Source organism: Euprymna scolopes, chromosome 10 (assembly GCF_053919585.1).
Source record: "Euprymna scolopes isolate OS-2025 chromosome 10, ASM5391958v1, whole genome shotgun sequence".
NCBI lineage: Eukaryota > Metazoa > Mollusca > Cephalopoda > Sepiida > Sepiolidae > Euprymna > Euprymna scolopes.
Genome location: NC_136491.1, coordinates 59437849 through 59450883, shown reverse-complemented (window position 1 = coordinate 59450883; position 13035 = coordinate 59437849). Strand labels below are relative to the sequence as shown.

The 13035-nt window shown below is 31.0% G+C and overlaps 1 protein-coding gene across 1 annotated transcript; it reads left to right on the top strand.

Moving 5' to 3' along the window:
* The first annotated feature begins 725 nt into the window (after positions 1–725).
* Positions 726–1823, top strand: LOC145285999 (26S proteasome non-ATPase regulatory subunit 8-like). The gene has a single exon (XM_080134592.1). It carries the CDS (start codon positions 829–831, stop codon positions 1630–1632), a length of 804 nt encoding a protein of 267 aa, XP_079990718.1. The 5' UTR covers positions 726–828; the 3' UTR covers positions 1633–1823.
* The last annotated feature ends 11212 nt before the right edge of the window (positions 1824–13035 follow it).

Below are 13035 nucleotides of genomic sequence, written 5' to 3'. Positions count from 1 at the left end.
GGGATTATTTTATCGCCTAAGTCGTCCTTACCAGGGAACGCCCACGGGACACTTTTTGCTGATCAGAGTGCCCCTCCGTGTAGGCGCTGACTTCTCAATCTTACTTTCCGACCCTGGTATTCTTGAAGTGTGAGAGAACTAAAAAAAAAAAACACCAATTAAATTCTTGACTGGTCATTTGATATTCAAGTATTAAGATTCTAATATTTTTGCATATAGAAAATCATTCAAAACCTTATTTAGGCATAAAAAATTAATTTAATTGGTTTCAAAACATTTTTTTAGTATTTAAAGTTTTGTTTAATGCGTACTTCGGCGAAAATTTGGTACCTGACTTTTTTGAAAATTTAAACTTCTATTAAAAATTATTGAAAAAATATATTATTCTGCTTTTAATATGATAAAATTCGGGGTTTATCTTAAATTTGTTAGGAAATATTGGATTTTTAATAGATTTTAATTATTTTTATTTATTTATTAATAATATTAGATTTTAATAGATTTTAATTATTTTTTTTCAACTTCTCAGTGTTTTGGCCGTGTCTATATGAGTTGCGTCCCTTGCGTCAACTCTTAATAATTAACGTCGTTTTTCGTCAAAAGTTTTTAAAAAATTAAGTTAAATATTTAATAAGAAATGTATGAGTATCCAAAAGTTAAAATAATTAAATAATTAAAAAAGAAAGGGGGAAAAAAAAAAAAAAAAAAAAAGGAATAGTATTTTGAAAACACGTTTCAACGAGATTTCATCCACTTCCGGTAATATTTTCTGCTGTGTCAAGCGTGATTTTTTACTAATTTCGAAAAAGAAAATAAGAGGAGAACGAAATGGTGACCCTGAAAGAAATTGTTACTATGTACCAAAATCTGAAGCGAGAATGGGACAAAAAACCACCGAACTTAGATAATTGTGGAGCATTATTATCCAAACTCAAAATTGCTTTAACCAGTGTAACGTTTTTACCAACTGACGAAGCAGAACCATCGAAACAAGAACTGCTTGTGGCCCGCGATATTTTGGAAATTGGGGCTCAATGGAGTATTTTACGCCAGGATATCCCTGCTTTTCAACGTTACATGGCCCAGTTGAAATGTTATTATATGGACTATAAGGATAATCTGCCAGATTCCAATTATAAATACCAGTTATTGGGATTGAACCTTCTCTGTTTGCTTTCGCAAAACCGACTTGCCGAATTTCATACCGAGTTGGAACTGTTGCCGGTCAGGGACATTCAAAATAACATTTACATCAAACACCCAGTATCGATTGAACAATATCTCATGGAAGGTTGCTACAACAAGGTTTTTATCGGCCGGGATTCGGTGCCGGCGGAGAGCTATAACTTTTTTATGGACATTTTACTGAACACAATTCGAGATGAAATTGCCGCTTGTATTGAAAAAGCCTACGAGAAATTGGCCCTGAACGAAGCGGCCCGAATGCTGTTTTTTGAGAGTCATGCTCCAATCCGCGAATATTCCAAACAGCGAACATGGACCCTATCCAATGATAATTACTTTTATTTTAACGTCAAAGATCAACAGAAAGAAACCGAAGACGTCATACCAGCCAAGAAATTAGCTGAACAAGCTATTGACTATGCCCGGGAATTGGAAATGATAGTTTAATTTATTTTACATTTTTTTTTCTTTTAACATTTTCTCTTCTTCACTGTTTTATTCCATTAAAAAATTGCAATATGGAATCCGGGTTTGTATTACTGTACACAAAGATTAGAAAAAGTTTTCAAAACAAATATATAACAAATGTTATCAAAGGCAAGATAAGTTACTTTACCTAACTGGATATGTTTTTAGTGTTTTTATTCAATGTAACATGTTTAATCAGCTCGAAAAACAATGTTTACCGATGTATTGGAAAATTTAAATGGCGGCCGACTCTCTTTGACACGATAAGTTTGGGAAAAGGAGTTATAAATAAAAAAATTTGTAGGATAAAAGTAGATAAAAAAAGCGGCGGAGTTGTACAACCATCACCCCCTGCGTAATTTCTATATTGATAGGTTTTTTAAATTTTTTCCACTAGATTATTGATCCGACACTAATTAACCAGATTATGAAAAAAAAAAAAGTGTAGAAAACGTTTACATTCCACGAATCGCTCCCTTCAACGGACATGCGCAGGTTTTCCGTGGTCTATTGAATTACGTCAAGTACAAATTGGAATAAACAGCTAACTTATATCGGACAACTTTTTTCGTGCTCTATTTTATTTCACAACTACATTTTTTTCACTTTTTTTTTTTTAATCGAGCGTGTTTCCTGTTTTGACTTGTTTTTTCTTTGAGTAAATTTCATTTATACTTTTATTTTATGCGGTGCTAGTGTTTGTGACAAACTGTCATTTAGTTTTTATTTTTAATCTCCTCGGGCGAGGAAAATTGTACTGTAGAGAAAAATGAACATACGAATAAATTTGGTCTTTAATTTAGGTTTTAAATACTTTAAATTGATCAGAAAGTTCTTTTTCAAGAGCACGATAAATCAATTTGGCATTTTTCTTTTTTGGAGGGGGGGTGAAAATTTTTCATGGCTAAATAGACCACTGCGACTGTGCATGTCCGTTGAGGGAGCGATTATTCGTGGAATGCAAATGTTTGCGTAGGGTCCACACTCCTTATCAAGTACCAAAAATTGAAAAAAAATCGTTATTTTGACATTTGAAAGGGGTGCTCACTTTTTAGTTAACGTTCTGGTAAATCAGTCGCCCAACTCGCCCATTTTGTAACCAATAAAAATGCGGCTATATCAAAACCATAGAAAGTAAAAATGACATAAGCCTACCGCATTTGTAAGTCAGAAATATTATTTTTCAAAGAAAAAAGATAGCATGAACATGACTTGTTTTATTAAAAGAAAGTTTCGATTTTTTAACTTTAGTTTTTGGGGTTTCTATTACTATACACATATTCGAAAATGTTGTCAAACAAATATAACAAATGTTATCAAAGGCAATGTTATGTCTACCTAACTGGATATATTTTTATGGGTTTTTTTTGTTTTTTTAAGTATTATAAATTTCACTAACATGCTGGAGAAATGTTACATAATTTTCCATCCCGTTGTCAATTTTCATATCTTACGCCTCTCGATACATTGCTTCGGCAACATGCGACCATTTCATATTTCGCGGAGACACTTGCGTGTTTAGGAAAAAAAAAAAATGGGTGACTAATTTACCAGAACGTTATAACTAAAAAGTGGGCACCCCTTTCAAATGTCGAATTATTTTTTGCTTCATAATCTGGTTAGTGTCCAATCAATAATAATCCAGTGAAAAAATTTCGAAAAATCTATCAGTATAGAAATTACGGCATGGGGGTGATGGTTGTACAACTCCACCAAAAAAGCTTATGCCACGCTAATTTTTATATAGCATTTTCAAGTTACGATATTTTTTATATCAAATTGTTAGGTGAAAGTACAGAATAGTTACAAAACAAATTTTTTTTTTTTTTTCTAACCCGACGGTATTATGCAATAAGTAAACAAGCTAGGAGCGAAAGATGGCAAAGTGCATTATAGCTTACAACAGAATGAAAAGAAATACAAATTTAAACACAAACTGCTTTAAAATTTCTAATTTCACAATTTGTATCGTAGGGTTGTAAATTTCAAAATAACTTGTTTTTGACCTAATGTGGTTTCATTTAGCTCTCGTTCGTTACAAAACAAATAAAACTGAAAAGTTATGCAGGTTGATGGATTCATTTTTTATATATATATATATATATTTTGGGTACTTATGCAGGCACTTATTGAACCGTGATGAAATGTTATTTATAAAGTCATTCTTAACATGGCGAAGGGAGGGTGTTTTGTACCTATCCTGTACTTTAACCTTACAAATGAATAAAAAACAAAACTTGGAAATACGATTTTAAAAAATAGCGCGGATCAGTAAGTGCATTAGCACCAACTTTTGTCGCGAAGATTTGATATCATTACAAAAAAACGCAATTCATCCAATTTTTCCTTATGATAAATATATCCCTTCAATTTGAATTGATTTTGTTTTGTTTATAAACAAGATATGGCCAGATTGCTGATGTGTACCAACTAAATATTTTTCTTTGAAGAAATATGACGTTTAAAATTGTCATAAGTTAACGTTAATATCTTTATTCAATCTATTCTCTAACCATACAAAACTAAACAATAGATACTCCTGTAGGCACCGCCAAAACTGAGGGGGCAGGTCAGTACTTTTTGACGGACCGTCTTTTTAAAAATCTACCAAAAATCAGGTAATTATCCGATCAATACGAAATTTTCAGCGATTATTAAAGAGAAGAATGAACTTTATAACGGTGTACTTATTTTTCATAAACGATATTTATATATATATTTTTTTTTGCTTACAACCCCCCCCCCCCTTGTTTTGAAGTGGGAACAAATATGCTTAAAATAATCATGAACAAAACATTGTGTTGTAAGGGACAGAATTATAGATTAAAAAAAAAAAAAAATTGTTTGCATACCTTATTTTGACGTCTGAACTTCGATTGTGTTTAATTATCCCGCTTTTGAGTTTTGAAGTGTGAAATTCGGTGAATATGTTAAGTAAAATAATTAAAGTTAAGCAAAACAAAATTTTTTTTAATATTTATACGAAAAAAGCCATTTTAAAATCTTTGATAAATAAATTAACAATTTTTTTTTTTTTTTTTTTTTTTTTAGCGAGCCGAATAATGCAATGGCATGACCATTATTAAACAGGGCATGCTTTGAAGAATCTATACAAAAAAAAAATCGATAAATATTGTGCCCTTTGTGTTAAAAAATAGCATTTTTTTCGATCCCGTTTGAAAACGTTTGCCGCCTTTCGACTACGGTGGACCAAACGCGCTGAAATAATTTTTTTTATTCTGCTTTAAACCAATACACATTAAAAACCAAACTCATACAAATGGTCACCCATCTGGTACTGGCCAGCCTCAGCTTAATAATATATTGAAATTTTCGTCACTGAAAAATAAGTTTTTTTAGCCTGTTTGGTCTTCCATAGTTTGCTTATCAAACGCAAACGTAAAGTGTCGATCTAGACTCTAGATCGACGCGAAATAACTGGTTGCATATATGAATAAGTGGAATTATTTGAAATCCAGGTACTTATATTATAATATTTTTGCATATTCTCTCAGAAAATCATCCTAAATCTTAGTTAGACAATAAATAAATTATTTCAAAAACCTTTCTTTTTTTTTTTTTTTTTTTTTTTTTTTTAAATATTTATGTACGTTTTTTGTGCAAGACAAAAAATGTCAATTGTTAACTTTTGTGAAAATTTAACATTTAAAATTTAATTAAAAATAGTAGAAAAAGTTTTACATTATTCTGTTTTCTATATGATAAAATTCAGGGTTTTATCTTTCTGGAAAAAAAAAAAATTACTCAGAAATAATGGATTTTAATAAATGTAATTTCGTTTTAAAAAAACAACTTGATTTTGCGGCCATTTTTGGCGGTGCCTATCCTGCATCTGTTACCACGACAAAGCCGAACTTTCACGAGCGTTTCCGACAGATAACGGAAAAGTCGGGATATGACGAAACGTGTTGAAGATAATTTTGGTACTAGTGCAGAGAGTGATCCGGACGTAAATAATGTTATTTAAAAAGCCATTCTTAACATGGGGAGGGTCTTTTGTACCTATTCTATACTTTAACCTTGCAATTGAATAAAACAAAACTTGGAAATACAATTTTAAAAAAATAGTGCGGATCACTCTCTGCACTAGCACCATATTTTTTTAATCTTACTAACCTTTTCAAGAGAAAAAGCAATAAAACGTCGGGTTTGTTTTACTAGATTCGAAAAAGTTATCAGAAAACAAATGTTATCAAAGGCAAAATAAGTTACTTTTCTACCTAACTGGATAATTTTTTAGTGTTTTTATTTAATGCAACATGTTGATTCAGCTCGAAAAACATACAGCGTTTACCGATGTATTGGAAAATTTAAAATGGCGCCCGACTTTCTGTTGAACACGATAAGTTTGTGAAAATTAGTTAAAAATAAAACTATACAAAATACTGTTAAAAACCCACCGAATATGTCACGGTAACATATTGAGGGAGTTTCTAAAAATATTTTGTATATTTTGTTATTTTTAACTCCTTTTCCTAAACTTACCGTGTTCAAAGTCAGGCACCATTTAAAATTTTCCAATACATCGTTTCGAGCTGTTATATTAAATAAAAAAAACAATGTTTTTTTCTGCCTCCGGCTCGATAAAGTATTTACTGATTTATTGGAAAATTAAAAATGGCAACCGACTCATCTTGAACACGGTAAGTTTGGGAAATTGGGTTAAAAATCAAAAAAACTAGACAAAATACTGTTAGAAATTCGCTCAATATGTTACTGTGACATAGACTGACATATTTTCGGTGGGTTTTACAGTATTTTGAAAATTTAAAAAAAAATTTTTAACTCCTTTTCCCAAACTTACCTTGTCAAGAGTCAGGCGCCATTTTAAATTTTCCAATACATCGGTAAACACTGTTTTTCGAGCTGAATAAACATGTTACATTAAATAAAAACACAAAAAACTGACCCAGTTAGGTAGGAAAGTAACTTATCTTGCCTTTGATAACATTTGTTTTTTGACAACTTTTTCGGAATCAACCCCGACTTTAAAAAAAAACCACATTAGCAGTTATTCTGCTCGGTAAACTTTCGTAATTTTGGGATATATTACTATTTTCAACACGCTAATTAAACTACTAGGTACGGGGAAAAATGAATGCCGATGCTCAAAATGTATAAACATTTTGACCCCTCCCTTTACTTAAAGAAATCACCATAAATCAGGAAATTAACCAATTTTAATGAAATTTTCAGTATTTATCAAATAATGATCACGAAATATGTTTGTCTACTTATTTTTGGAGGGCTAATTAAGTTATTTTTGCACAAACAAGGTTTTTGTTTTTTTGTTTTTTTATTCAATATCTTAGGACTTTACTAATTATCTTTTTGAAATAGACCGAGAAAACTGATATTTATCTTTTAAAGGATTTTTACAATGAATTTATTTAACTTCAAAATTTAGCTGAATTGGTTAGCTCGCCATGAAAACATTTTTCATAACTTTTTTTTTTTTTTTCACGTGTACAAATATTTTTTTTTCTTTAGGAAATTAACTTTAGTCTCTAATGTTTCAAATACAATCAAAAAGGTAGAAGTATGGTGTAGTTTGCTTTTACAATCAAAAAGTAGTCAGAAACCTACAAAAAAATTGATAAATCGGCTTTCAAAACTAGGTCCCCCTAGCTTTGCCCGTACCTATAAAGTACTGTTTTTGCTTAAAACCATAAAAAAAAAAAATCGATGTCAACTCTGGTGCTTTATGCACTTTCGTTTGCTATTTTTTAAATAGTATATTCAAGTTTAAGTTTTACGATATCTTAAGTTTTATTAAATTGTTAGCCCACTGCTACGTGTGAGCGAGAAAAGGCAAAAGTAGAATCAGGGAGACAACTATTTTTTCTTGGCGGAATTGTAGGTACTTGTACAGTTTAATCAAGACATTAAAAAATGAAAATATAAAAAAAAAAAAAAAAAGTTGTAAAGATCCGGTATGTAATGAAGTTCTCCAAAAAATAAATTTCACTTAATTTCAAGTTTTTTTTTTTTTTTCTTCGCTGTAGAAAAAAAAAAAGATGTTTGAGTTTTAGGAAGAAAAGCTAGTATTAAAGAGTGAGTTATCTCCCTGTGGCATGTTCAAAAACTTCAAAGATGGTTGCCTTCAACATGCTGTCATAAAAACGTTTTTCTGCTGTAAAAAAAAAACTACTCGATCAAATTAAGTGAAAATTTTTGAAAAACTGATACATACAATGTAGCTTTTTTTCCCATGTGTCACATCGATGCGATAAATTCATCTTTTAAAGTGTTGTCTTGTAACTTGTCAACAAATTGATTGAATAATTTTGATTCCTTGAATTTTGTCCTATGCCGATTCTTATTTGAAACGCTTATGAAAGTTTGTTTTATTGCGGTATCATAGATGCATAAAAAAGTAGGTCTATTGTTTTACGGTAGATTCACAAGATTTTCTTTTCTTTTATTGATTTTCAATTTTCTTTGCATTGTTTGGCGAGTGTAAAACCAAAATGGCAACCATTGAAAACCATTAGAAAATACATTGGATAATTAAGGTCTTGATAACGTGAAAATTACTTGTGACAATTTTAAATGTGATATTCGTTCATAACAGATCCCAATACCCCCCCCCTCCCCAAAAAAAAACTTTTTAAAGTTGAATGCTTAGTTGGTACACGTAGGCAATCTGACTTTTTGTTACTGGTGTTTTTTTTTTGTTTTTTTTTAAATTACAGTAACCCCAGGATACGGTTTTTTAAAGGTTACTATGTGAATACAATGTTTTTCCAACCCCTGGTTATGGTATTTGTCCCGGCTTAGTGTTATCTGTTATTTGCTTGTGTATTGCATTGTTTGGCATACTGTACCGTATTTTGTTACTTTTTAATGCCGTATCTCGGGGTCACTTATGAAAGACACAGATTTCTCGATACAGTATGGTGCTCTGAACAACTACAGACTAGAGCATTGCAATACTCCTCCCCTTCTACAAAAAAGACTATTAATTGCCGCAATTATAGAGGCATTAGTTTTATTGATGCCTCAGAAATTTCCTCACATCTTACTGCGTCATTTCCAAAATATCTAGGACCTCAAAACCTGACCAAATCAAGCAGGCTTCTGTAGCGTGGAGGATGCATGGATAAAATTTTCTCTCGGCGAATTCTCGAATTCAGTAACTGGCCAATCAGTAATCTACCATTGTGTGCATCGTTGAATTCACTGCAGCTTTCAATTTGAATCATAAACCCTTTGAGATATCATGTATCACGATGGCTTCCCAGTCAAGCTTCTTAATTTCATCAATGCTTACTATGCACCCACTCGAACAAGTGCCAACATTGAATTATGATTGCATATCAGTCAAGGGAGATAACTCGGCATAAGTGTTATTTGAATTGTAATCTCTCTTCCATTTTGTCTACTTTTTCAGTTTTGTTTTAAGTTTTGTTTTGTGCGCTCAAGAATAAAGTCTCTTCATCCCTTCAGTTTCATGTGATATAACTTTATTTACTGGTGTGGTGGCAGTGGTTTATTTACCCTCATTCACTATTCTGAAGGAGTGGAAGAAAAAAAAAGGATTTTTTTTTTTTTTTTTTTTAAGGAGTATATTACCTATCAACTAATTGGGTGACTGCCTGAAGGGATCATCTTGATGAGACCAGACTATCAAAGTGTCTCTTATCCATATATAGCAGTTGTTCAAGTTTATCTCGCTCAGTATGTCTGCACGCGACCCTAAGCAGTTGTGCCTGGGAAATAATGAGACTATCTCTTCCTTTAGCATTACAAGTTGATTTTTTTTCTTTTTAGATAATTATTTTATCAACTTGCATGAAAAGAGCTATGTAAAAGATACTTAAAACCGTTTGAATTATGTAAATACCATCAGTAGTTTAAAAGTTATGAGGATTTTAAGTGCCAAAATTTATGCTTTTCTGTGGACATTTTTCTGTAGAAAAAGTGGGCTAAATTACGGACCTCAATATTTCAAGTAATTCGGTAATTTCGCCACCATTTATTTATTTTTCAAGCTATTCTAATGAAAGTTGGCAGTCTTATGTAAAATTGTGTGCTCTTTCTGATTATGCAGTAAAATCTAATGTATCGCTTTACCATAAGCCATGAATTATAAATTCAGATATACAAATTTCAATTTTTTTAAACTGGCACATGGTATCATACAGTGGGTGTCTATTGATGAACAAAACTAAGTATTATAGTAGTATTTAAATATAGTTTTCTTGAGAATAGGAATTTTCCTGCCTCCTCACCAAAGGAGAGTTTAATCTTGGGTGTAGCCATTGAATGCCTAAAGAGCATTCATGGCCGGTATTTACTACTCTAGGCACCGCCAAAAATGGCCGCAAAATCATGTTGTTGTTGTTTTTTAAAACGAAATTACATTTATTAAAATCCATTATTTCTGAGTAACTTTTTTTTTTCCAGAAAGATAAAACCCTGAATTTTATCATATAGAAAACAGAATAATGTAAAACTTTTTCTACTATTTTTAATTAAATTTTAAATGTTAAATTTTCACAAAAAGTTAACAATTGACATTTTTTGTCTTGCACAAAAAACGTACATAACTATTTAAAAAAAAGGGTTTTTGAAATAATTAATTTATTTATTTATTGTCTAACTAAGATTTAGGATGATTTTCTAAGAGAATATGCAAAAATATTATAATATAAGTACCTGAATTTCAAATAATTCCACTTATTCATATAGCTAACCAGATATTTCGCGTCGATCTAGAGTCTAGATCGCAACTGTTTACCTTTGCGTTTGATAAGAAGAAAACTATGGAAGACCAAACAGGCTAAAAAAACTTATTTTTCAGTGACGAAAATTTCAATGTATTATTAAGCTGAGGCTGGCCAGTACCAGATGGGTGACCATTTGTATGAGTTTGGTTTTTAATGTGTATGTGTGTGGGGGCCAGAGGCTCCCCAAAATGGGGGGGGGGGGGAATTTAAAGCAGAATAAAAAAAAAAAATTATTTCAGCGCGTTTGGTCCACCGTAGTCGAAAGGCGGCAAACGTTTTCAAACGGGATCGAAAAAAATGATGCTATTTTTAACACAAAGGGCACAATATTTATCGAATTTTTTTTTTTTTTTTTTTTTTGTATCGATTATTCAAAGCATGCCCTGTTTAATAATGGTCATGCATTATTCGGCTCGCTAAAAAAAAATTAATTTATTTATCAAAAATTTTAAAATGGCTTTTTTCGTATAAATATTAAAAAATTTTTTTTGTTTTGCTTAACTTAAATTAATTATTTTACTTAACATATTCACCGAATTTCACACTTCAAAACTCAAAAGCGGGATAATTAAACACAATCGAAGTTCTGATATTCAGACGTCAAAATAAGGTATGCAAACAATTTTTTTTTTTTTTTTTTTTAATCTATAATTCTGTCCCTTACAACACAATATCTTGTGTTCAGTTTCAGATGATTATTTTAAGCATATTTGTTCCCACTTCAAAACAAGGGGGGGGGTTGTAAGCAAAAAAAATATATATATATATAAATATCGTTTATGAAAAATAAGTACATTGTTATAAAGTTCATTCTTCTCCTAATTATCGCTGAAAATTTCGTATTGATTGGATAATTACCTGATTTTTGGTAGATTTTTAAAAAGATGGTCTGTCAAAAAGTACTGACCTGCCCCCCAGTTTTGGCGGTGCCTATACTACTCCCTTCAAAGAAAAACAATGGAGTAGATATGAATTAATCTCAGAAATAAATCGAAAATTTTTCATATAGATTTTGGATTTCTGTAAAAGATAGAAATTCCCATAGTCGACCAGAATTTATGCATTTTGGGAGCAGTCCAATTGTTAATTTTGTTAATCCTCTCTATCTGGCCCAAAATATACCCCTATTTTCTGCGATGCAACCCTAAATCGTACTTTACATGAATCCTTGATGTAACTTTCAGTGCCAGGATACCAGGAATCCTGATAAGCAACAACTATGTATTCACCAGTTGATGGTATTTTTTGTCATTTCTATTCTGTTTTACTGAAAATTCAATTATGTAAACAAATAAATAAAATGGTAATTTTTTTACCTTGTTTCTACCATAACATTTAAAATTACTTCTATAGGTTTTAAGGTATGCTGAAAACGAATATCGCATTTAAATTTCTGCAAATAAATAAGGATATTAAGCAATGTCATTTCTTATGTTATCGCTGGTGGCCATCTTGATACGCGCAAGCGCAACCCCGAGAAACTATGCACAAACGCGCATACCAAGATGGCCACCAGCAACAACGTAAGAAATGACATTGCTTAATATCCGGAAAGCTACTTATTTGCGGAAAATTTAAATGCGATATTCGTTTTCAGTATACTCGAAAACCTATGAAGGTAGTCATTTTAAAGAAAAACGTTAAGGTGGAAACCAGGTAAAAATTTACAAAATGCATCACAATGAAATTCTTTATCGAACCGCCTAATTATTTGTATTATTATTATTTAGATATCTTCAGTTAAAAAAAAACGTGCTTGTTTTACAGATTCAAAAAAATAGTCTTGACAATGAATTAAAAAATAAATTCAAGTTTCACGATATCTTTTTTTTATTTAATTGTTAAGTAAAAGTACAGAATAGTTAACAAAAAACAGTCTTCCTTCCCCATGTTAAGAATGGGTTTCTAAATAATATTATTTCAGCATGGTAGCATAAGTGCACAAGTACCTTTTATTTGTTATGCTTTTTTGGTTTTTTGACTACTAAAAAACACAATTCTACCTTAAGTACAAATAAGTAGTTAAACGCATGTACTTAGTACATTTTGTTGTTTTTTAACGCTTTTAGTGCACGCGTACTGGAAGCGTTAAAAACAACAAAATAGTATTGTTTGGAAATCAAATTTGAAAAACTTGAAAATAATTTTTTTAAATTGACCAACTCAGAATAAAAAATGACTAGTCTAGTAAGATGAAAGCAGAAACGGTTTTCTATTTTTAAGAGAATGCTTTAGTCAGCTCAGCGCATGATGCACTTACTGACCGTTTTTCTGTAAGCGAATTTGATTTCTATAAAAGATAACATTTGAAATAAAATTCAGCGCAATTAATAATTATCAAATATTTACATATTATACATGAAAATAATTCTGAAACTATTATTTATATGAAAATGGATGATATATGCAGATTTATCTCATCAATTTTTAAATATTCTTCGTCAAATTTGCTCGGTCGTAACTTTGCTTCCTATCGTCGTAAAAATAAAAATCAAACACCAGTAGAGATGGACTTCTTTGTTTATATAGCCTGTAAAATTTCAGCCATATCCAATCAAATTTAACTCCGCACATGTGTATCCAAACATAACCGTATAAAATGAAAACATTGAAAAGTGTTTCCCTTTTT